This window comes from Ixodes scapularis, unplaced genomic scaffold, assembly GCF_016920785.2.
Source record: "Ixodes scapularis isolate PalLabHiFi unplaced genomic scaffold, ASM1692078v2 PGA_scaffold0__279_contigs__length_252992795, whole genome shotgun sequence".
NCBI lineage: Eukaryota > Metazoa > Arthropoda > Arachnida > Ixodida > Ixodidae > Ixodes > Ixodes scapularis.
In genome coordinates, this window is record NW_024609835.1 from 109,509,342 (window position 1) to 109,535,823 (window position 26,482).

At 46.5% G+C, this 26,482-nt stretch overlaps 1 protein-coding gene and 1 pseudogene across 2 annotated transcripts in view; both read left to right on the forward strand.

Annotated features, from left to right (window-relative positions):
- LOC8027272 (AP-3 complex subunit sigma-2) overlaps positions 1-22,102 on the forward strand; it is a 33,962-nt gene extending 11,860 nt beyond the window's left edge. For both annotated transcript variants that reach the window (XM_029990669.4, XM_029990668.3), the window contains 5 exons: positions 2,699-2,810; positions 4,476-4,547; positions 8,811-8,918; positions 20,467-20,612; positions 21,975-22,102. In XM_029990669.4, the coding sequence (XP_029846529.1) occupies positions 2,699-2,810; positions 4,476-4,547; positions 8,811-8,918; positions 20,467-20,586 (412 nt within the window). In that variant the 3' untranslated portion in view covers positions 20,587-20,612; positions 21,975-22,102. The remainder of the gene's footprint in view (positions 1-2,698; positions 2,811-4,475; positions 4,548-8,810; positions 8,919-20,466; positions 20,613-21,974) is intronic.
- Positions 22,103-23,707: 1,605 nt separating this feature from the next.
- On the forward strand, positions 23,708-25,058 carry LOC120846509 (annotated as a pseudogene).
- Positions 25,059-26,482: the final 1,424 nt, after the last annotated feature.

Sequence of the window (26,482 nt, forward strand, 5' to 3'; positions counted from 1 at the left end):
GTTTTTCCCGTTTTTGTTTTCTCCTTAGAAGTTAATAATGTTTAGAACACTGTTATATGCGAGAACACGAAATCGCAAATGTATGGTTGTGCTACTCAAAAAAATGTGTGGACAGGAAGGTATACACGACGTTTCGGGCAGACACCCTTCTTCAAGAAGGGTGTCCGCCCGAAACGTCGTGTATACCTTCCTGTCCACACATTTTTTCGAGTAGCACAACCATATATTTCCTCTTTTGTGTTGAAGCTCAATGTGCTGGGCTCATTGTGCTAGATAATACATTGCTGGGAAAAAATAGCAAAAAGCGCCGATGTGGTGTTCACGCTGACAGTGTTGCGTAATGTGTGCATACGTCTACATGATGAGAGTATATCAATAAGGTTATTCTAAAAAGAATATATTTTTTTTTTTTTATAGCTGGAAAGTTATTTTTATACAAGCAGTTTGGCAAAGAGTATCAGATCGCTTGACGTAGATAATACTCTAAACCAGCAGTGATAGAGCGTACTCGCAAAATGTCTATCTGGCGTTATGGAGGTTTTGTTAAAATGTTCGAGAAATGGACCTGTCTCTTACTCTGCGTGACAAAGCGCAAACACAAAATTGACATTTTAATGCAAGGGTCATGCAGATGTTAGTGTATGGGAACAAATTGATGCCATGTAAGTTGGTGCCCAATAGCAGCACTCTTTGCCAAATTGCTTGTATTGAAATGTCAAAATTTCAGCTATAAATAAAACACCAAAAACCTTTATTGGTTTATTAAATTTACTGGCTTACTCTGTTTGCACTGATTGTGTAGTGATATGTGTACATTACGCCACTTTGTTAGCGCAAACACATCATCGGCGCTCTTTTTTTTTTTCAGCTATGATTGTTTAGTTGTAAGGTCTACCGCTTAGGTCGTGTACTCGCATTGACAGTTTCCTTAATATCATTCATTTTTAACAAGAAAAAAGAAGAAAAAAAAATTGCCAATAGTTTGTTCACGCTAACTTCGTGGTGCAGTGTACCTATATTTGTAAAATGTTAAATTACAATCCTGTGTCACGTTACAAAAAATGAGCTGCTTTTGCTCTCGATTTTTGAAAACTCCAAAGAATTATTTGAAGTGGCAGCTTGTGCTATAGCACCAGTGCAAGCAACGTTGAACGATAACGCAACACGCTAAACTCCCCAATAGGGGATTAATATTGCGTTTTCTGCTCCGGTAGCCGTGCTCGATAAAGAATGCTCACAACAAGGCTAGCTTATATATTGTAGTGAAGTGTGGTTATCGGAGAGTTAAATATGATTTACTAAAACTTCCTAATATCGACACTCACCCTTGCTGCCCTTTCAACTCATGTGGTTGTTGGGATCTGTAAATATAAATTTCATCCACATTTCGTTGGCCATCATATCCTGCAAATTAGGCACACTATAATTTGTGTGAGCTATACGAAAACAGAGATTTGCTAAGATTTCTGCGCCTGGTACACATTTATCTTTTTCATCATTCCCAAATTTGAGGCAGGTTTGACCGTGATAGACTGGCTTTCTGGGGATGCTGAACATTTTGTGAACATGTAAATCATGCTCAAATATTGAAAACACCACATCTCACATACCGTAAAATACCGGGCAAGCGTCCTCAGTTGAAAATTCCCATTAGATTCCAATTGGAATTTCCAATTGGTACCAGCTAGGTTTTGGGACAACCAACTGGTCACTGCAATGGGAACCAATTGGAACCCATTAAAATTCCAACTGGAAAACTTTTTCCAATTGGTGAGACCCATTGGCCAGTGTGCTTCCAATTGGAACCCACTAAAACTAATTGGTTCCAATTAAAACCAGTTAGAATTCCAATTGGATCTAATCGGGATTTTCAGCTAGGCCCACTCAATATTTCAAGGCAATCATGAAAAAATGGGGGATGGGCACTTATCCGGTCATCAATTCCACACATAAATGTACTGTGCATATTTTCTCACATCTTACAAATTTGGGTATGGGCGCTTAATGTGGAATGGGCGGAAGCGCGGTATTCTACGGTATGCGTTCTGCACTCTTTATTTGGGAAGCCGAGAATAAGTATGAAAAGTATGTTCAATGAGCGTGGGAATGCATCATAGCTCTCCAGTAGGCATTTACTTTGCCACAGGCTGCAGCCAAACAACTTCGACACCTCAAGTGGGTGGGTGACTGCCAGGGAACTGCTCCGTAAAACATTCACCCGGAGGGCTAGGCTTTACGAGGGGTTAAAGAGCCTGCTGCTGATTATGGGCTTTTCTAGGCTTACCTTTTAGAAGAAGCCGGTACAAAAGGGGACCTTCCCCCCACCTCGCCCTGCAGCTAGACAAGAGGGAAAGGGCAAAAAAGAGAGCGAGGAGGACTTTCCATCAGGTGGAAGGATATTACTGCAGGTCCCCCTTTAAGGGTGAACAGGGTCGCAGGCGCACACGCGTAAGGGTTTTCACCTTTCTTTTTAGCCTAGCACGCCTCCGTGAATGCACCTGTTCTTGTGCAAATAAATTACAATTACATTCTTGTGGGACTCAGCATAAAAGCACCTGCGGATTGCTGGTTCCTGCAAACGTGCATTATGTGAAACACTTGCATTTGCTAGGATTTACCTCTGAACTAGGGCATTGCACATCACAAATTACTTTGTAGGAATCTATAAATGCATGTCATTGTCTTATTTCATTGACAGACTGATTGGTGGCTCTGACTACAAGATTATCTACCGTCATTATGCCACCTTGTACTTTGTGTTCTGCGTGGACTCCTCGGAGAGTGAGCTGGGGATTCTGGACCTAATTCAGGTTCGGCAACATCATCTCTTCAATGACCATGGAACAATTTTGTTCCAATCGGTTTAATCTATCCTTGCTAATCATTGCATACAAAAATGTGGTGAAGTTTCTTTCGTGCTGCCTTGTGTGGCAAAGTATAGGAGAACCAAATTGCATGAACGTCCTTAGCTTAAAACAAAAGTGAACAGCCATACATACTCTTTATTATAGATTTAACCCCCCCCCCCCCCCCCCCCCCCCGGTCATGTTTAGTAAAGTGAGATTAAATAGTTGTGAAGGAATTTCGGTTTTCTTTGTTTAGCGATGATGTGCGACTCCTTGGAATTCCTTTACCGCTCTTGTTCAGGCACTGCTTCTATGATATATTCGAAATTACATAAACTACTGTCCTTTGGCTATCATAAGCAGAACGGATAGTTCTGCTTTTGATAACATATGACAAGCATTACTCGAACATTACGCATCATGTCATGCATTATTTTACATAGCCATATGACCATCTAGTCGTGATCTAAATGAAGGTGAACGTGTGACTGTCAGCTGCTCCGTACCAGCAGTGCCATGGGGCAATTGTCGTAGTGGCTTACATGCCTTTTTGCGTGCATGCCTTACCATACTTGGTTCACAAAGTGGACAAGGTGCCACAGCCACCATTCTTGTGTTTTGCCCAAATGGCTAGTCAACAACTCTGCATTCATTTTATGCAGATCATGACCCTACAGCTTCAGATTTAAAGTTACCTGCCTTGTTTATTAGAACATGTCGCAAAAGAAAAATAGCCTTTTCTAGCCTTTCAGTGAAAAATTTTTCTGACTATTTACACCTCTAGGTTTTTTGTGTTTCATGTTTTATCTGCTTGGCTCCTCTTGGGAACATGTTTTGATTGTTGTATGCCACTTCTCTAACCCCTTTTCTGTGTTTGATGTCGCGTGTCAACTGTGCTAATGCCTTGTAGTCTTAAGGCACAAGACTTGTCTGAGGCAAAACGCCAGCCTGCATATCCCGAGGTGGCGGGTTAGAATCCAGGCCTAGGTGTCCGCAATATGATGGAAGCTTATTGCTGAGGACGCGCCGTGTAACCGAGCCTATTAAAAGATCCTCAGGTGGTCAAAATTAATCCTCAGTCCTCTGCTGGGGCGTGCCGATGCCCCATTGGTTTGGCACATAAAACCCCCAAATTTGACTTTTGACACAACACTTGTAGACAAATCAAGCATAGAACAGAAGTTGGGGAGCTGGCTTACAGCAATTGAAGTCAGTTGCCTAGAAACAAGCAGAACCAAGTGGCTAAAACATGATATAGAGGAGTGAGGATCAGAAAGGATATGGCCAAATTGGCAATTAAAGTGTGAGGCATTTTTTGCTCAAAGGCTATTTTTTTTGTAACATATAACACTAAAAAAACAAAGCAGGCAACTTCCAAATTTGAAGCTGTGAAGTGGTGATTCATGTCAAGGTGACATTGCTATTGTCAACCACTGGAGACCTAAAGCCAGTGGATATGTACATCGTCAAGATCAGAACCTGCCATCATTGCACAACATAGCTATGGTTTGATTTCATGATGCAAGTGCATGTCACGTAACATAGAGTTGAAAAGCTCTTCTAGTGCATTTCATCAGTGATGAAAAATATGCTGTTTTCTAATCTTCCTGTGTTTGTTACTTTTTTTAGGTGTTTGTGGAAACTTTGGACAAGTGCTTTGAAAATGTGTGTGAGCTGGATCTGATCTTTCACATGGACAAGGTATGAACCTTTCATCAATGTAAAGTGTGACATATTACCTGCAGGCCCCACAGTCAGCAAGAGAACCTTTAATTGGTGGTGTCCTGTGAGAAATGTGTCTATTCTAAGATTATTCCCATAGAATACTATTATTTGGTTCACCTTCAATTCCATACCTTAAGTTACCACTCACATGTGCACAGTAGCGTAGCTAGGCCATCCGGCACTTGGGGCCCTTATGTCCGTTGTAGCACTCCCTCCCCCCTCCAACCCTCCAATTCACTCCCAGAGATCGCAGCCAACCAGTAAAGAGGGCAGGGATGGGGGTTGCTGCTGTCAGAAGTAGCACCCCTTTTGGCGACTGGGACGCCTGGTACCCGCCCATGGCCCCCGGCCCCCTCCCGTTGCTAGCCACTGCATGTGCGTGCTTTGTCCTTCATTAATCAGCTTTTATGTTTCAAAAGCAACTGCTGCATAGGACTTCTTAAACAAAGTGTGGCCCTGATAACAACATTCATTTTGCATGTCTTATGCTTTTAACCATAACTATGTAAAATACCGGGCAAGCGCCCGCTCAAAATTTGCAGATAATTGCGAAAAAATGGGGGTTGGGCGCTTGTCCGGTCATCAGTTTTACATGTCAATGTACTGTGCATATTTTCTCAGATCTTACAAATTCGGGAGTGGGCGCTTATTGTGGGATGGGTGGATGCACACTATTCTACGGTAAGTGCCTAGCTGTGTTTGGTAGAATTAAGCTCTTTGCTGTACTATGAAAGCTAATCCGCCGAGAAATTTAGGGACAGGAGGAGACGAAAGCCTGCGGGACTGTCGGAACACTGAGCTCTGGTTGCAAACATTAATGGGTAGACCTAAAGCTAGCCTTTGTCTTTACCGAACCCGTCGAACACATTCGATTGCAAAAGCCAAATGCCGGACGCTAGCGTTCCGCATTTTAATGTGTTCGGCATGTTTAGTGGAGACAAAGGCTAGCTTTAGGTCTACTCATTAATCTTTCTGCCTAATCGTTGCCCAGTCTCTATTGGACAGCTTCCGTAGCGCTTGCTTTGTCTCTTGCACCATCTGCGCAACTTGGCTGTCTGAGGACGGGTGGTAACGTGCTACGATGATGTGTCGGGTCTGGTTCTTCGTTGGGAATTCTGCAATTTCTGCAGACGTGAATGCAGCTTCATTGTTTGACGCAAACACTTCTGGAATGTCATAGCGGGCAAACATGGCCCGCAGCTCTGCAAGCATTGCTGTAGTCGACATTGATTCTCTGATTGAAAATTCCAGCCACTTGGAATGCAGATCGGCGACTAACAAAAAAACTTTCCTCACAAAGGACCCGCAAAGTCAATCGCAGATTCATAGGCAAACGAGACCACGGGTTCTTGGCGAACTCCCATGGATGCACTGGCGCCTTGCTGGAGGCATGCCTATAGTCTCTTGGTCTATATAGTCTATAGTCACTCATCCACCTTGCGTTCCATGTGGCGGTCAATGCCAGGCTACAATATTGTGCTGCGTACCAGCCCCTTTATCCATGCTACTCCAGGGTGAGTGGTGTGCAGGATGTCGAGGACTTGAGACTGCGCGTGCTCTGGGATTACCACCAGAGAAGCCCACAGTACACAACCGTTCGTTCTCTCTGGCTACAAAGGAACAAAAGTTTTCCTGCAGTTTCCCCGACGGCCATCCTTGCAAATTCCAGCAGTGGACGCGACATAGGAGGGGGTCAATACGCGGTCAAAGCTATTATCTTGGCTGAATTCAATGGAACCTTGGGCGACGCTTTGATCAGAAGAATATCTCCCAATGGTGGTTTGTGCTTGTCCTTGATAGGAAGTAGGAGACGGCTGAGGCTATAAGCATGCGAAAGCTTCCAGCCTGGCACATACAACAGCTCATAGCTATACGCCGACAGTTGCAGACTTTAGCGCAGCATTTGAGGGGACATCACAGCAGGTACAAGCTTGCCTGATGCAAACAATCTAGAAGTAGCTTGTGGTCCGTCAAGAGCTGGAACTTTCTACCAAAAACTATACTGTGGAATTTTTGATGCCAAAGAGCAAGGCCAAAGCCTCTCGGTTAATTTGTGCGTAGTTGCGCTCTGTCTGCGACAAAGTTCTCGATGCAAAGGCCACAAGCCTTTCAATGCTGTCTTCTTTCACTTAGTTCGGTACGGCTCCTGGCCCGCACGGAAAGGCGTTGCAGGTCAGCACTATGGGACACGACACATTGTAGTATGCTGGAACAGTTGAGGTTTCTAGTAAACCCTTGGCACGCTTGTACGCCTCCGCTCCTGTCTTTGTCCAGGCCTACACCTTGTCCTTATCATAAAACTACCATAAAAGTTCAGAGCTCCAAAGAACGACTGCAGCTCTTATTTGTTCATTGGTTCCGGAGCTTTCTTAATGGCCTCCACCTCTTCAACCAAAAGATTGACACCGTCCTTGTTGATACGGTACTCCAGGTACGACACTTCCTTGACTCGGAAAGCGCACTTGTCAGCACTTAGATAACAGGCCATCATCCTGGATGTGCTGCAGCACGCTTTGCAGCCGATCGTCGTGTTCAGCTACCGTTTGTCCACCGATGAGAATGTCATCCAAAAGACTCCTTCGAGGCCGTTCAAAAGCTCTTTCACATAACGCTTGAAAATGGCCACGGCCATACCAAACTGTAATCGGGTCACCTTGAGAAGCCCCTTGTGCATCGTTACAGTCAACAACAGGGCAGTGTCCTCGTTGACGGTTGCTGATAAGTTTGATCTAGATCAAGCTGGGAAAACACTGAACAACCTCCCAGTCTTGCTTGCAGCTGTTCTAGGGTTGGTAGCGTGTAAGTCTCCCACTTGAGCACTTGGTTGAGTATTCCCTTGTAGTTACTGCAAATTCTCATCTTTCCATTTTTCTTTAGTATCGGGATGATAGGTGTCACCCAACAAGAGCGTTTGACCGGAACCCAGATACCTTGTTCTACCAACTTCTCAATAGTTTCGTCCACTTTCGGTAGGAGCGCGAACGGTACTCGACGTACCTTGTGAAATTTGGGTAGGACTTGGTCCTCCACTTCAAATAACACCGGGGGACCAACACTCTTTCCCAGCTCTGGCTTGAACACTCTTGAGAAGTCCTCGTGGACAGTTGCCACCTTCGTCCCTAATGTGTGCTGCTGACCTACAGCTGGACGGCTCTTCCCGCTGCAGTTTAAGGAAATGGACGCTCCATGAAGCTGATGAAGCCTAACGGTTGGAACCAGTCTTGTCCCCCAAATGCTGATTCCGGCCCCATTTGTGACGAGCAGGGGAAGCTGAGCTTCTCTCCTGGCATACTTGACCTGCACTTTCACCTCTCCCATGATATGCACAGGTTGCGGAGTGTAAGTTTGCACTCCTTGCGTGCACGGTCGAAGCGCATTCTTAGAGATTCCTAGCACACGAAACCAGAGTTCACCTCCATTGGTACAGTCGATCCCAGATGTATGGAATTCAAAGGGGATCGTAAAATAGTTTGAAATATCTATAATTTGATATAGAAAAATATGTTAAAGTAAGCTTGAGTTGAAATTTCCTGGCATCTCTGCTAATACCGAAGGTCGCGACAAACGGCAGCTTACCAAATAGAGCATCCAAGAGCTGCAAATACAGTAGAGCGTGGTTGGCGGAGACCCAGTATCGAACACTAACTCTCAATCATTATTAAAGATGAACTCATTCAGCGATGCAATCACTTTTTCATTTTCAAGTGATGGGCTAACAGATCTTGGCATCTGCTCCAGAAGGATCAGTGACTGCTCCAAACCAATGCGGAAACAAAGTCGTCTGCTTCTAGCCCAGGAGTTGCGGTGATGTTAAAACGACGTTGAGCTCTGATTGTCTTTGGTTGAAAGGGTAGTGGGTAGACCTTAATGCTAGATGCCTTGAGGTCTACCCACTATTTCTTTTCAATCGGCCAATAAGCGCTCGGCGTTCTGACATCATTGCAACCCCTGTGCAAGAAGTAGACAAACTTGCACTCTGCATGTTTTGCCTGCCACAGAGCCTGCTACAAAAGGTCACAATCTGCTCTTTATTCCTTCGTAATGAGTGCCTAATGTAGAGGAGTATCCTGTCTTTCTGAAGCACACATAGCAACAACGTTCAAAGTAAGCTGACAATTTAAACTTGCTGATAGATATCTTCCACTCTTTTGCAGAGGCTTTGCTCTCGCATGCAGCGACTGGCTATGGTGCCTGTGTACGAGAGAAGGCACCTTGTAACCCCAATTGGCTTGCATGCAGGTTCACTACATCCTCAACGAGCTTGTCATGGGAGGCATGGTGCTGGAGACCAACATGACCGAGATCATCACACGCATCGAGGACCAGAGCAAGATAGAGAAGCAGGAGGTATGCGAGATGCCTTTAGGGCTGAGGGTCGCGTCTGTGCAGACCTTGTACAGGAGCACATAATGTCTTTTCTTGAAGTTCACATACTTCCGCATCTTCGGTGCAGCAGGTCTTGCATTAGCCACGCACTGTCGAGGATCATGTAGATGCGAAGAGGTTTCTCCGATATCATAATGCTTTTTCGGGCCGAAGGTTGTAAAAAAAACGGAATTACGTACCTTTATGTCTGGGGACCGGTGCTCAAAAGGGAAACCCGATGCCCGTCCCACCGCACAGCCGACGGCTACCAGCAAGGGCGGTCGCCGCGCCGGGTCGTCCAACGCCATGCCAACAACGATGATCCCAATATCCAACAGTGTTCATTGAGTACCAGGGGTCCCCAACGACACTGCAGTCAAGCGAGTCTTGGACACAGAGTGCCCGCAGCGCCCGCCGACCTGAGAGCCAAAGGGGTCATTGCGAGCGGAGTCTTCGCCGGTGGGCAGAGCTCATGCCGCTATCCGTCGTCGTAGGAGTTCGGGCCAGGGCTCTTGGCAGACGGGCCTCCACTGGGAGGGGGGGCGCCGACTGTCAGAGCCAGGGGAACCGCTAGCGTTGAGTCATCGCCAGTCGGACGAGCTTACACCGCGACTCGACCTGCCGCCCAGAGTCCAATCCAGGACTTCTCGACCAGGCGGCCGTCCACTCGGAGGAGGGCAGGCTTGACTCTCCCGCACAATCTCGATGGTCCCCCGAAAATGGGCGACGTGCGGAGAAGTGCGAGAGAGTAGGTTAGCATGTTGGTATACTCTCCCCAACATGATACGAAGTAACCAGGCTCGAAGCCAAACGACTTCGCCCAGAACATGCGCGGCTTACGCCTTCTCGGTGGAGGGAAACCAGTGGCTCCCACAATCCCCCCTCCTTAAAACATTTGGCACCTTTTTCAGGGAAAGGGGTGCCAAATCTCAAACCCCTAAAATACAATACCTGCACACTGATAACACGGGTGCCAGTTGCGCTTACAAATACAGGATTTTGACTCGGGGGCCTCGGTAAGCCCGGGAACCGCTGCCGTAAATGTTCAACGTACCGGAGTTCACAACGCACTGGTGGGGCGATGCACTCCGGGTGCCGTGAACGAAGTTGAGAAAAGTTCCTCGATGTCGGACAATCAAAGGGGTCGACAGGTAGTGCATACAAAATACCAAGCGCCACTCACATACAGACGTGGATGTTCGACGGTGTTGCTTGGCTCACACTGCTTATCATCGACTCGTTGTGGGCCGACCTCCGTCGAAACGGACACGGAGACGCTTGTAGATGTCCGCCCGTGGTCACTCCGGGCGGACAGGAGACCGATGGTGAGTCAAACACCGGCCATCGAAGTCGAAAGCGCACCTCGGGGCCGGCATCAGGTGACGTCTGTGACCAAGCACGCATTGGGAACCCTGGTTCAGCTGTGGGCCTCAGTGAGGCCCGACGACAGAAGGACGGCAACGGCCATCTTGGACTTCACCGGAAGTCGGCCTCCCCCGTCTGCTGCTCCTGGTTGTCGTCGGGTGTGCAAACTCCCGGCAGCTTCAGCAATGACGCACATCCGGCAGGTCCCGCCCAGCTGCTCGGCATGTCCCCCGCCGTCGCACGTAGTGGGGGATGGCAGGGAACAGGGGGACGAACATCTTCCTGGACGACGGAAAGAAGAGCCCACGCAGCACCCCGCAAACATCTCTTCGCCCTTTCCAGACCCGCAGTACGACGAGGTCAATGTGAGAAATGATTGTTCTTGGTCGACACACTGCCACCGAGGGGAAGCAATGATCCCGGAGAACAGGTTTTGGCCGGGTCCTCATTATATTTGGACTCGGCTGCCTGCGTGCATTAACGGGCCTACTGCTGGGTGGGAGGCTCAAGTTGGAAGGCAGGCCACACGGTGCTATTAACAGAATTGGATGGCACCCTGCGTACGCAAACTGAAGTCGCCGGGAACTGAGCCCACGACTCTCCACTGCTAGCGGTGGCTGCACCAGGAGCCAGGCCGGGGACTGCGAAAACAACTAACTCCGTAGAGTCTTTGAGCTGCGCGCATCCCTAGCTAAGTGCACGGGACAAGGTAGCTAAAAAGCCGCCCCATCTCTAGTGCGTGGTGCCATTCTTATAACGCAAAAGCGTCACTTTCGGAAATCAGCAGAAGCTCGGAGGTGTCAGCAAAACATATCTATCCCGAAAAGAAAACCTTGTGACAACCACAATGTAAGTGGCGTATAGTGTGCGCGCCCGAAATATGAAAACTAGGGATGCCGCAAACTTTTTTCGAATCGAAGTTTCGATGATCGAATCAAGCGTTTGGAAAGGTTCGAAAGATTTCGATTTTTCGAATTGTCTATATCGTTAAATTCGACGGAGGTCGAATTTTCGAACTTGTTAAGCTAAGAAGGTCGACGCTTTCGAACCGTCAAACTTATTACGCTAAAAAATTCGATCTTTTTCGAACTTTCGAACTTATTGCGCTGCAAGGTTCGATGCTTGTCGAACTTACGAACTTGACTGACCAAAAAATTCGATGAATTTCGAACTTCCGAACTTATTTATCAAGAGAATTCGAAAAGTTTAGAACTTTCGATTTCTGAGAAGTCAGAAGTTCGACGAACCTCGAACTTTTAGGGTAAAGGTTCGACGTTCGTCGAACTTCGAAAGACCGGCGGACGGTTTCATTTGATTTCAAGTAGTGGGGTACATTCGTAATATTTTTTTCTCGAACTTTTACACGCGGTGCTGCGTATCTTACGAAAGACAATGTCGTTTATTTCAATGTTCTGGCATGCTTAGGTTTAAAGAAATAAATCCCCGAAGGGGCGAGGAAGGACGATGGGTTTTTGACGATTATCGTTTGTGCCAGATTTGAAGCACGCTGCAGCCGGAGCTGTTTATGGTAGATATGTTATTCTTTTTTAAGAATGATCTATGTATAGCCTAGGTAAGTGCCGTCTTAAGATGTAATTATTGTTATTCAATGTGAGTTTCGAAGAAATGTCCAAACATATATCTGCATGCAATTATGACCTAAACTTGATATTTATTTTCGTCTAAGTTGTTTGAGGTATCGCATTTAAATTAACACCGCAGACAGTACATATCATTGCCATCTGCAGAATACAAAATTATATATTTATTGTTTTTTCACGTTGAGGAATAAATTAACTCATGGGAAAAGATTTCTAATAGTGTTCAAGTTAAGCACGTCATTAAAAAAAAAAAAAATTTTTTTTCGCTTTGCGTTTTTGGGACGTGTTTCTTTTAGCCTGTACACATTTTGGTAAAAGAAACTTGTTTCGAAGTTCTGAACCTCTGAATACGCAAGAATAGAACACTTCCGACGAATTCTTGATAGTTTTTTTTTTCTCCCGCTTTTTATTCCCGCATTTACGCTTTTTTTTTTTTTGTTACTATCGGCACAGGTGTTTAGGTCGAAGAGACAGCTTTGAACTTCCGAACCACTAAGCATGTGACGAGCAGTGCCTTCTGACAACGAGTTTCTAACAATGACCATCTACGCAATCTTTTATACAGTGAAGAGCGACAGTAGCTATACATATACATAAATAATTTCAGATTAAAATAAGCTCGACCACGCCCTCTTTCCTCGTATTGTTTTCTTTAACAGTCTGAAATACCTGCAAGGGGAAGAAGGAAGCTGAAGCCCCCCCCCCCCGCTACCCTCTTTCCCTCGTTTTTCCTCTTCCGACGCCACTTGTATGGTAGAACGCTCCTCAACCTCGAGTTGTGTCGGCTTTTTGCGAGGCGATTGCTCCGTCCCAGAAAATAAACCTCCAGGACAATTATAAACTTCACCGGATCGGATTACTACCAGCGTGCAAGGGGTGGCGAGCTAGTTTGCCAGGTCGCTTCAAGGTTTTTCTGAGCCTCAACCTCCTGCTCGCCCCTGGCCGTTTCGAACTGGATGAGTCTCGTAAAACAGTGTGTTCGTGTGATCACTACTGCGTGATGCAGATTAAAGAACCCCCCCCCCCCCCCCCCGGGGCTGGCGGTCACAATTCTGCACTGGCAAATATTCTAGCACTTCCGGGACACTCGTCGTCTCATTTAATTGCCTGACCAAGTTCGCGCAGTCTAAATATCACACCCGAACTTTTCTAAACTTGATTTTGTGAAAACCAGTGAGTCGTGAAAACATTATTTGAAACTGAAACTGTGGAAAAACTTGAAAATCGGACTTTGAACTTTGAAAGCTTGGACTAAAAGGGAATTCAAAATCTTCAGATTTTTTTTTTTTTTAATTTAGCGTTAAAGGAGAATCGAAACCTTCGAACTTTTCGAACTTTATGCAGAAAGAATTTCGAAATCTTCGAATTTCTCGAACCTGACGTAAAAAAAATATTCGAATTCGAAATTTTAGAAACCGTGAAAGCTTCGAAATTTTCAAGTTCGAAACTCCGCTGTAGTGAAAAGTTGAGAATTTTTCGAAATCGACCCTCGGTCGGTACGAAAATATCGAAATTTTTCGAAATCGAACCTCAGTTCGCTTTGCAAATATTGAAACCTTTCGAAATCGAACCTAGGGTGGTTTGCGACATCCCCAATGAAAACTGCTTCTGGACGCCTGCGGATGCTTGGCCTATGGCTCACGGAGCCCGCAATAGCATTACGAGCTACTTGGCGACGTTAATGGCAGACGCACCGCCCGACTCTCCCGGAGAGTCCGACAACTCAGTGTCAAGGAAACGCGCATATTTACAAATCAAGATTGTCCCGCTCACCCGTAAGAAGCTCTTTGCTGCTAACTACATTCGTTGCGAGGCCCACGGAGGTCAACGCAACGCAATTCCCGTGGCAAGAAGGCTCTGAGGACGCCACCAGAGGCGACAGCCCTCTAACTAGGTGGGGCTTGGCAGCAAAATCAGCAACTGTCAGGTAGTAGGGTGACTTGCTAGCAATGCCCATCACTAGGGGCGACAGGTACGATTATGGGATTTGAGGAAAGGTGAGACTACCCTCCCAGTATCTGTTGTCAAAACGTCTCCTGTGGTAAGACACTAAAAGAGAATGAACGAATCATGACTCATTGAGGTTTACAGGCTGGCTTTTGGATGTGGTCCCCAAATCTGGGCACTGATGGGATTTGTATCATGGCAGCACACAAAGGAAGCCAGCCTCCCCAAGGAGGCTCCGCCATCTTCGCATGATGCGGCGGAGCGGTGCCACGACAACAATAGGTGACATGGCCCCACGTTGGGTGCCATTTTGTGGCGAAAAGGAAGAATGCACACCTTCACGTCTGGGGACCGGTGCTCAAAAGGGAAACCCGATGCCCGTCCCACCGCGCAGCCGACTGCTACCAGCAAGGGCAGTTACCGTGCCAGGTTTGTCCAACGTCATGCCAACAATGATGATCCCGGTATCCAACAGTGTTTATTGGGAAACAGAGCTGTCCAACAAGACATTGCGGTCTAGCGAGCCCTGGACACAGAGTGCACCCGCAGCGCCTGCCGTCCTAAGAGCCAAACGGAGTCATCGGCGGTGGGCTGAGCTCACGTTGCTACCCGTTGTTGCAGGAGTTCAAGCCAGGGCTCTTGGCAGACGGACGTCCACTAGGGGGAGGTGACACCAACTGTCAGAGTTAGGGGAACTGCTAGCGTTGAGTCATCGCCGGTCGGACGAGCTCACGCCGCAACTCGACCCGTCGCCTGGAGTCCAATCCAGCGCTCCTCGACCAGACAGCCGTCCCTTTGGAGGAGGGCAGGCCCGACTCTCCTGCACAATCTCATTGGTCCCCCAAAAACGGGCAACGTGCGGAGGAATTCGAGAGAGTAGGCCAGCATGTTGGCATACTCTCCTTGACACGATACGGAGTGACTGGGCTAGAAGCCAGAGGACTTTGCCCGGAATATCCGCGGCTTACGCCTTTTCGGGGGTGGGAAACCAGTGGTTCCCACAAGATTGGTTCACATATTTCCGTGTTGAGTGCAGTCGACTTTATGGCGGCGGCTTGTGACCACTTACAACACTGATGCACAGACCAGAAGTGTTTCCGGGTGGTCTGGGAAATGCTTCTGGTCTATGTATGGCTAGACTAAAGGTGGTGCTTTTGCTGCCAACAACTTATAGAGAATGACCAAAGAATTTTTTCAATAGCAACGGCAATCTCAGATAGGGAGACGCTGGCCAATAGCGATCCCACATCTTCGTGGCAATGTAGACGACTTTTAGGCCACATTACCGCGGGTTGGTTCGATATATACCTCCATCGGTGCCAGTGATCATCGCATCGTCTTTCTCTCGTATATTACAGAAAAGAAAACATGTGTACCAGAGTAAAGACAGTGTTCAAGAGCATTTATTGAACACTCTCCTAAAAGAACTCCAATGTCCCCATCTAAAATGCCCGCCGGCAAAGTAAGAAACAATCCTTACCTGCCAGGCACGCAGTTCCGAGAGCGGTCGAGGGCGGGAAAGCGTCTGAGAAGTTGCCGATAACGTGTTAAAACATTGTTGTGGCCGCCGGGCGAGTCCCCTTCCCCAAAGCGGGATAAGAAGAGGCAAAACCTCCTCGCCTGCTGGTCATTAGCGCGTCCGAGCAGGGGAACGAAGAAAGGTCCCCCCGAGGGAGAGAGCGAAGGGGATGGCCCCCTCGGACACCCTACGCTTCCCGAAACGGGTTGAACTCGCGGCAAGCAGGCCGAGCGTTCCGACCTGCGGCTGTCGGGGAAGGAAGACCAAGGGAGGCGCCTGCAAGATTTTGCAGTATTTGTGAGATCAAATCTATGTGTTGTCTACAAGAAATGGTCACTTATGATATTGTAAAAAATATTTAGAGTTCATGGTGGAAGAATGATGCGTAACAAAGAAAGAAAATATACACAAATTTGAAGTGTTCCACGGCTACTGGATAATAATAATAATAATAATAGTAATGGACGGTGCAGTAGGTTGTCTCATTGTAAGCTGTTGCAATGCAGTCATACGCAAATGTGTGACCCATTCTTCATTTTGCCACAGATGGGCTTGCTTCAGCTCCAGTCTTTTGGCAACTTCTGTGAAATTGACAGCATCTATAGCTAGAACACGAAGCTGTCGCAGCAGGTTTGCTTGCCAGCTGGCACGAGCAGATCAAATATTCTTTGTGCCCGACGATCTGAGCACGAAGCTGCAAAAGAAGGTTTGAAAACATGTAGTACTGAAAATCGCTGATGCGGCTGCCATTTCTGGGATACACTCAAAAGCGTTTGGTTCAGCTCAGTACAGGTGCCTCACAGCCTTGGTGCGTGTTTTCTTTGAAAACGGAAGAGAAGAATCATTGATCTTGCAGTTTTTTTTTTTTTGGTGTCACTACAAGTGCAGAAATGCCTAAAGGGTCATGTGCAGCAGATTGCAGACATGTACAGTATTCACCAAACTTAAATCGAATAAACTAACTATATTTGATCTTGTGGGAATACTATCCTGACTGCAGCTGAACCTGCAGCTTTCTGATGTAGCAAGCAATGAAACGGGGGAGACTGCTTGCTCAAAACCGAAATCCCGGCCGGACTGGGGACATTGCATTAATTTTGTTAGATCTATGTCTTTTACCGCCCCCTCTCTTGATTGTGCATAGATGACTTCCAAAGGCATCAGTACTAGATGGCCCATTTAGTAGGCATTTCAGCTTCCTTTCCTTAGCAGCACAAAGCACAAGCTGAAAGAGCACCACGAAACAAATGAACCATCCAATAATTGACGATTTCAGCGGTCACTTGTGAGCTATGAAACAATGGTGTGGCAATAAGCATAGACTGCCCGTTCAGCAAACTTGTTGCAGCGTCCCCAGTTCAGCCATCATTTTGGTCTTGCACGAGTGGCCTCTTCTGCATTGGCTGTCCCTTCACGTGCTGTGTTACGGAGTCGCTGTTTCAGCTGCTTCCAGGGGCCCTAAGCTGGACACTTGGCGAAAAGGTCGGCGAGAAATCTGGCGGCTGTGATTGGTCGACGCCGCACTTGACCTTGGCGCCGGCCAATCGTAGCCGCCGGATTTCTCGCCGTCTTTCTCGCCAAGTGTCCAGATTAGGGCCCCAGAACAGCGCTGCTGCAAGATGAAAAACGGTTTGTGTCTTCCGCCTAAGTTTGGTGCCCACTGTAGCCTTTCTCACCCTATTGCCCTCATTTTCACTCGGGGGGATTGTGTTTCTGAAAAAGAGATGTAGCGGAAAAGATATGTAACGGAAAAATTGTTCATTGTTTATGGCACGCCATGTGGGAGTGTTTCGAGGAGCACGTGCAAACTGATCGCCATCCTTATCCACGAAGCTTGTCTGTCTCCGCTCCTCCGGACCTTTTTCTGAATGCACAGATGCAATCTGGTTGCCGCACATGGTGGGAGTTGCACATCAAGCTGCAAAGGCTATGCAAACACCTAATATAGAACACAACCTCAGTCAAGCTGCTGCAAACAGGATTGGGAGCTCTCATCTCATGTCAGGTAGATATAACAGCCCCATGACCATCTGCAGTATTCAATTTTACAGCGAAGCTGTATACCTCTACCAGCCAAAAAAATTTTCGTGTCATCGTTGTCAGCAAAAAAACTCCCAGCGAACAAATGAAGACAAAACAGCATATCTCCTTTGAAATCAGGCATACAGCATATAGCTCAGTATCCGTTTCAATACAGAAAGCCACAAAGCAAGCATCATAACCGCATGATGCATGATGAGGCATGTGTGACCAATAGGAACACCCTCCCACGCGTTCCGATAAAGATTAGGTTTGCAGCTGCTTTGAAAAGGGTTGACGTTATTCGAAGCCCTCGTGTGAAGTGTGAACCGCATAATGGATGATAACAGCACCTACTGCCGTGGCGACAGCAGCCTGTGACGTGGGGAGTGACTTCATTAGCGTTTCATATATAAAAGAAGAACTCGCCTATGCCCCGTTTCACCTTACGTCCAGACGTAGCAGATGCTACGAGCTATCTTAGGCAGTCCCATTCTGGGGACGTGGCCTGTGATATGCTTTCTGCGCATCACTGTGCCTCCTCTCTAAGGTCACGTGACACTCACACGGCCTCCGATTGGCTCCGATGGCTCGTAACATCCGCTGCGCTTAAACTTAAGATGGAACAGAGTATAGCAACTGACTTCATTGTTGCTGCAGCACCACGATGAATAAGCCACTAATAGTTAGGATTCCCGAGGAGCAGCGTGAATACTAGGAGTGGCAAAGGAAAGAGAAATGGCAATATGACCAGCGGCGGTGTGCTGCGACCGGCGGCGGCATTTCGCATAGTGCAGTAGGCAATCGTTGCAAGTGATAGCACAGCTTTGCTGACCAACCACCTTCACAGCGTGGATTGGAGCCCCAACCTTTTTTTTTTGTTTATTGTCTGCAGTTGGAACCTTTTGAAATATCCAGTGCATCAGTGATTGTGTGTGAATGGCTGTTTTTTTTTATATGGACAGCCATAATTGAAATTAACTAAAGCAAATGCTAAGCATGCGTTTGACATATTTTGGTCTTTTTGTTTTTGTATAATTGTTCAAGCTGTCTCCCCACCATGAGCGACCATGTACCAACTAGCTCAACTCAAACCGACTATTCGTCATCTTCGTACTATCCCATTACAGCTATGTCTTTGGTTTAATTTCTTAAATATGCCCGAGTACTGTTGTGGTTTAGTTTTTTCTATGTTATTATTCGCTCCCATGCTTCAGTTTGGTGTGATTAGTTCTGTTTATGGAATGCTGGACCAAGACTTCACTATCAGAAAGCTTTAGGGTGCATGTTTTACTTCATTACTAAGTAGTATACCAGGCATTTCCGCAAACACTTAAAAAAATTCCTACAAATAGAATGGTTGAGAAAAAAATGGAACTCTTTTCGGAAACAAACTGCCAGCGATGATGGGACATCAAGGATTGCAAAGAGACACACTGCAATTTAAAAATTAATCATTTGAAATTTACTAGTTATCTTTATGATTAGTATAAATAAACATGGTTCCAATTAGAAACTTGCTTAGTGCCATGAATTACTTCCAGGTCAGTCAAATTTAGGAAGACTTGAAGCCACGTGGGAAGTGCCAGGGTGCATTAAAGTTCTTACTCGGGCAGCAAGCGGAAGACTGGCAATGCAAAAACATGGACAATAAGAAAGTCATCCTTCGTTTTTGCCTCCAATTCTCCACTATTAGGGATGTGCGGATAGTATATTTTGAGTTTGAGGTGAAGGGTGGTTTTGGCCTCGAATTGAATGTTCAATAGTATCTCTATATCTTTCACTACTGCACCATGCAGGAACCCAGCTGAGCTCATGAAGATTGTTACCAAGCTTCCACTTGTCCATTTCTAAGCTAATTTTCGTCTAACTGTATTTATCGACTGTGGCCTCTGAGAGTCCACTTCATTCACTGGGATGGCAAGCAAAAAATTAAATCTATCTAAAATTGAACCTATAGAGATGACCGGGTATACCTAATCAAGAGGATTTATAAATATTTGTGCTACACACAAATATCTTTTCTTCAGACATGAATAACTAATGCAGGTTGTCAGGACATCTCCACCTTACATGTACTGGTATATAATAGCTAGTATGATTTTAAAAATTTTACTGCAATGTAGATATTAACATTCACAAAGTTTCCATTGCTTTTTAAATACACCAGGCACGTGCGTGCACCATCCCGCTTGAAGAGTCTGCTTTCCTACTAAGCACGCAGCTGCAGCAAGATGACTTGGAATTAGCAGCCGGGACAGACACCGACATTGCGCCTTCATCGTTATTCTAAATTTGGCCATGTAACAATCAGTTAACTAAATAAAAAGTTAGTGTTCTTACCAGCCATTCGAGACTAGTTTTAACTTAGAGTCTGGAACAACCTTAGACGCTACAAGTGCTCTCTTACGAGAGAAATCCTATTGATTTATAATTGCTTTCACCGATATAATCGCGTCACGGCAAGCACACTGCACAAATCACGAACGCATCTCAAGGCATCCTCGGCCTTTTCTCTCCAAAGAAGTGCTCTACGACATCAGTAGAGATTTCGCATCAGCGATGCTCGGCACATAGTCGTCGCTTTGTTGCACCACACTAATCCCGCTCACTTCTTAAATTTCGCTGTCCATAAGTGAACGATGTTATTATACTGGTTGAACTAAACATCCTCGAGGGCTTCTTCCAACTTGCTACCACTTGCGAATTCCTCAGGCCTGGCGTTATCAGCCATCTGTGCCTCTCGGACCTGTGCGCCAGGCCGCGCTTAGCCGCACCGATTGCTCTCTCTTGTGTTGTGCTGTTGGCCGCTGTGGCACGACCAGCACAGTCACGGCAGTAGGTCAAAGCAGTGTACATGGGTGCACGGTTGGCATGGTCCCAGAGATTTCTCGTACTCCCAGAGTTTCCAAACTTCCGAGCGCACAAAACAGTTGCGTGAATTGTTTTTCCGCGCGATTTTTCCCACAATCCTGCGACCACACTCGCATTTCAGACTAGCCAAAACTTCGAACAAAGCAACTTCGAGCAACCAAGAGTCAACTGTAACAGGCCCCTTTGTCGCCCCCTGTTTGTGCAGGCCGGTCTGTCTGCTGCCCCAGCAAGAGCTGTGTCGGCCGTCAAGAACATGAACCTGCCCCAGCAGATCAAAGACATCAAACTACCCGACCTCCCCTCCATCGGGAACCTCAAGTTCTGAGTGCCGGTGGACCTTGCTACGTGAAGGTGCCGCACCTTCAACATATGAGAACGAGATGACTACACTCAACTCCGTTTCGTGCTCAGCGTACGGCACTGTCAAAGCTGCTGGCGTGGTCGTGCGGCTTAATCTTGCTATTCGTTTTCACATGCTCTCAGGGAAATGATACACTAGGTGAAGTCGTGCGCTTGCATGAGCAGCTTCCACAGCATTGTACACTAAGTATGATATAGGTTGTAGAAGTCCTCAAGTTGTGATTCTCAGAAAACTTCTATATAAAAGACCTATCTTATCAAATGAAATTTCGTGGTTTATGTTTCAAACTATAGGAGAGCAGCTGGTATGCTTCAGCAAAGGATTTCAAACATTTTAAAGTGCCTGAAAATTTTATGAGCAGCTGCAATTTGGGTAGCACAGTGTCAGCACTACAGTAAGCTTTTCTGCTATTGTGGGCACCTTCGGTGGGATTTGAGACTGTCAAGTGGTATTTTCCCTTGGTTTTATGTAAAATTCTATGTATATTCAGCTTCATTTAGGCAGTATTCTGTTCTAGATTATTTTTTGTAAGTTTATTGTTTTGTTATTCAAGGTTATTACTTGAGTGTACTCCCAATTTATATTTAAAATATATAAAACAAAGTTAAATTACACTGACTCCAAGCAGTAATTTTTTAGAAATAAGGTCAGAAAGGTGTCTCATATTTTTGATTTGGTTACTATACTTCGTTTCCGCTTTGGTTCGAGCGCGGCCTATGTTATGAGCCGAAGGGCCAATCAAACAGCGAAAGAGGCACAACGTCATGGCGTGCTCTCCGCAGTTGATAGGACCAGCCGGTATTCGCCGTCTCTCTGTGCGCGCTCCTCCTACCAAGCGCAGAGAGCACGCCATGACGCTGCGCTTTTTGCGCTGTTTGATTGGCCTTTCGGCTTATAACATCGGCCGCGCTCGGACCGAAGCTGAAACGAAGTATAGTTAATGGTTACCTTCATAATTTTGTTATTTTTGAGGTGCATCCTCCTCGAATTTATGGGTACCTTCTGATACTTGTGAGACACACAAATAATGATGCTTTAAATGGCCTTCTTTATGGATTTTTTATGTCACAGTTAATCCTGAAAAATAACTTCCCCTCCCCCCCCTCCCCCTGCACCCCCAAAAGAGCAAATAAGTTGAAACATGAAGTTTGAGAATGAAGATATCTGGTGAAAATGCTCCAATTGGATCCTTGCTTGCACTAGTGTCACTGTAATTCATAGCGAGCAAAGTATCAAGCTTATTTTCATCCAATGCGCGTTTAGTTACTATCAAACTATTTACTTTTAGGCTTTATCAACTTCGTTCGATCAAACTAGCTTTACAGCTGCATTATTTTTGTTTTGTTTTTCAGGAACCAGCTAGGATTGGGCAGGACATCTTCCAGTGGGCGTCTCCTGTTACATAAATCTATCTAGGGAAATGAGTTTCCCACCTCCGTATTGTGTGTTGTAAATAAAATGATTTGTTAACCTTTTGTTACTCCAGTTTCGCACAAGTTCAATTGTGCTGGCCATCTTACCGCCCTGCCGTCGCACTCCTGTCATAGTGCAGCTGTCTGATAACAAGTATAAGCTCTAATCGGAAAACATTTGAGATCATCTCATCTGTGCAGGTAATTGCACCAACTGTGACCTTTTGTGACGTAACCGTGGTTAAATACCTTTATGGGCCCTTCAGATTAAATGAAATATAAATAAAAAAAATTATCTTTTGTGTAAATTTGAATTATGGTTGCCGTTTAACCTCAAAGTTTGTTCAACATACCAGCAGAAATGGCTGAACTAGTAACTCAAATGTCAACATATTTTTTTTTTCTCATGAAGTTGTTGGATTTTGGTCCTCGCCTATTTCTCAAACTTAGTCTTCACTGTTAACACTGAAAAACACCATATATGTCGGTACACGTTTGCAATTCGGGCGTTAGAACTTTTTCCCACTGAATTACAAGATTGACGATGTAAAATATATGCTGCCTGCTCGACCTGCAAGTTTGCCAACATTAGGCTCATTCGATTTACCCGCGCCGGTACAGAAACGTGTAGGGCGGTTTACTTCCGGTCGTGTCTTGATGCACATACCAGAAGTACACTGCCATACTTTTCTTCACCGCTGCAGGTAAATCGAACGAGCCTATTGATGTAACACCACGAGGGGTGTCGCGAACTTTTGCCGAGCCTCAATTTTGACGTCGAAACTCAATGTCCGACCGGCTCGCCGAATCTTCCTAAGTTCAAAGAAGTTCGATTTATGGACAGTGTTGCCCGGCTTCTACGCAAATATTTCGTATATGGGGGGGGGGGGGGGGGGAAATAAGTTAGAATTTTTTTTTTTTTTTATATTTCATACAATGGTTACCAATGTTCACACCATATAAAAGTGAAAATGTGCGCTTTTAACGTTGGCGGCGTAGGATAGACACCAGGCCACGTGGCCGCTTGTTTTGGTTCCGAGTTGAGGTTGCCTAGAAGGAGAAACTGGGGCAAGTTTACGTAGTTATTAACGTTAGGGAATGATTATAAGTAGTATTTAGCGAAAGTAGAAACATCGTTAGAAAAACCACCTTTCAGCTTATGAACTGGAATCCCGGAGAAAAGCTCACCGGAGATAAGCTCACCAGAAAAAAGCTCACCCCCTTTTGTTCGAATCCGGATAAAAACTCACCAGTCTTTCGACTGACCCGGAGAAAAGCTCAACTTGAATCAATTTTGATACGAGGTGGTCCTTATCAATACAATGTTAATTTAATGAAGTGAACATTTTTTTTTTCCTATAGTTGACATTCACTTGACGTCACTCGCTAGGTTCGCTGCCATCGCCCACCACGGTCGCCATCTTCGAGGTGAAGCACATGGCGGGATTGGACGAGTGCGGTCGTGTTTTTGGGCGCTCCGTGTTTTCGACGTGGAAGACGCCTTGGCACGGACGGACTGCTGGGCCAGAATATCCTCTGAGCTTCTGGGTGAGAAACGCATGTCTCTTTGTAATATTCGGAGACGACGGGAAAGTTTATTGATTGATTTATATCGCACAAACGAGTGAAGAAACCGGTGGGAGCTAGGCCTAACGCTCAGGCTGAACGCGGCCATGCAGCCGCAACAGGACGAGGATATGGCTAGAGACGAAGATCGTTCTAGAATGCACGACGAGAATATTCGCCGGTATCTTGAGGACCTAGCGAAGCAAAAAAAGGAAGAAGTGGATGCGGACAACGCAGCTAAAGCGGCAAGATGGCAAACTGCCAGGAGTCGAAAGTACAACCGCAAGCTGAAGAAGGAGTTCCCCGCGGCGGCTAAAAAGGATAGCCGAACTCACATGATCATACTGAGGGTACGTGAACTAAACGTCAACGGCCTCTCGAGAGGACATCTTTTAGGCGAAATCGCTAAAGCTGCAGGAGTGCAGGTTGCGGAAGCTTTCGCGGAGGACAGCCTATATATAAACAGCGCAAGCAACACAATCTCCATTCGCACGGACAACTCTGAGCGAGCAGGCAGGTACGTCGAGATCAAGGAGATCATAAGCAACAACAAGAAGATAGAAGTCCATGGACATGGAGCCATCCCGGGCGAATTTCAGCGAATAGTACTGACTAACGTGTACTACCCGTCGGACGTAGTCGACGAAGTCGAACTGTTGAATCATATGGTCAACTGCAACAAGCACACGGTGATCGTAGACGTGAAACGGATGGGAAGATCGATCCTGATTACCTTGGGAACAAGCAAGCTCCCCGCGTACATTAAGTTCTTCGGAGGAGTGTTCCCCTTCCACATCTACCGAGAAACCAAGAGAGCATGCATGAAATGCTGGAGATTAGGACACAGAATGGACGTATGCCCCGAGAAGGACAACGGAAGGTGCCCCAATTGTGGGAAATTTCACGAACACCCGCCAAGAGTCAGAGGTGTAAGAACGGAATACACGTGCACTCCTCGCTGCCTCATATGTGATGGTCAGCATTACACTGCCTGCAGGGAATGCAAGCAAAGATACGTAGAATTTCAGACGCCACGGGAAGCGAGAGAAGGAACCTTACCGAAGAAGACAGACTTCACTGCAACTCTGCCAGGCCAAGAACCCATGGGAGAAACTGCGCCCAAACCCAAGGAGGGATATGCGCAAGCACTCCGAAAGCAAGAAACTGACAAGAAGGAAACGGAATTGGATAAGCTCCGCAAGGAGATGGAAAGGAAATTCGACGCCATGCGCATAGAGTATCAAACTCTAAAGAGGGAAAAGCTTGCTGCGGAGAGGGAGATCCAGGAACTTCGACAAAAGCTTCAAGAAGCCATGACCCCGCAGCGACAAGAAGCCGGACCATCTGAAATGCAGACGCAGCCAGTGACACGGGACCCGAGAAAGAAGGCGGCACCAGTGATGCAAATGGAAACCGAAGACGCACAATCCGAAGTACGTGTTGCCAAGAAACGAAGAAGCAGAGCCTACTCCGAAAGCACGGACGTGTCGGTATGCACGGATGCAGAGGATGGCTCGAACACACGCAAGAGGACGGACGAATTGTACGCAATGATGCGAGACGTGATCAAGGGAATGTCCGCTCTGAACGACAGTGTGAGCACTCTGCAGAACAACGTGAGCGCTCTAAAGAACACTGTGATCGCTCTACAGAACTCGTGCGAGGAAAGATTCCGCAAGATTGAGACGCACATAGGACTGATACCGTCAGCGTCACACGCCCAAAATGGAAGGTAGAGGCGGACTCAAGATCTGGCAGTGGAATGCGGGTGGTCTTGGTACCAAGATCAACTCGCTCAAGATGATACTGATGGACAGCAAACCACCACCCGATGTACTGGCACTTCAAGAAACGGATACGAACGGCAGTATACCCGGATACGACAGGTTTGATACGGAACAAGGCACAACGGGGAAAAACATTTGCACGTTCGTCAGGCGAGACTTGGCCGTCAAAAAGCACACAGTCTCGATGGACGGACCCACTAAACTCATAGTCACCGAAATTCTCCCCAAACGCAAAAAGCAACGAAGTCTGTTCATATGCAACATGTACTCCAGCCCGAAAGACGCATCTGCGGAATGCGCGCAAGTTTTCAAAGCACTCAATCTACTGCTAGTAGATAACGCCGCCATAGTGTTAGGGGACTTTAATGCGCACCACACAATATGGGGGTATGGGACGGACTCAGTCAAAGGCAAAGCAATCATAGATGCAGCAGACAGGTACAACGCAGTCCTACTCAACGACGTAACGTACCCCACAAGAATAGGCAACAGCGTGCAAAGAAATACTACGCCGGATCTTGCCTTCTCGGTCAACCTGGAAGATGTCGTCTGGAAGAACACGCAAGAGAATTCAGGGAGCGACCACTATATCATTGAAGTTCAGGCTACGCTTCCGGGCTACACTCCACGCAAGGCAAGAATACAACCCTGCGTAGACTGGGACAAGTTCCGACGAGAGCGCGAAAACAAGAGTCTTCACAAGCATCGAGGAATGGAGCGCCACGGTTGTAGAAGACGCGGCGAACGCAACGAGGCAAGTTGAAAACCCCACGCAAGCAGAAACCATCGACTCCAGACTCGGAAATATGTTAGAAGCGTATTATTCTTTATACAACAGATGGAAGAGCACTGGCAAACGCTACAGCAAGCTGAGGAAAAAAGCGTCAAGGTTATATAAAGACATTGAAGACTATGCCAAACAGCTAAACCACCAGAAATGGCAGCAAGTATGCGATGAAGCGCAGAACATGCTCCACACGAAGAGCCCGTGGCATCCGTTTCGCAAGATACTGGCCCCGGAAAACACCAAGCCGGAAACGCAAAAACTTCTCATCAAGTTAATGAGAGACTATGTGGGAAACACGGAAGACCTCA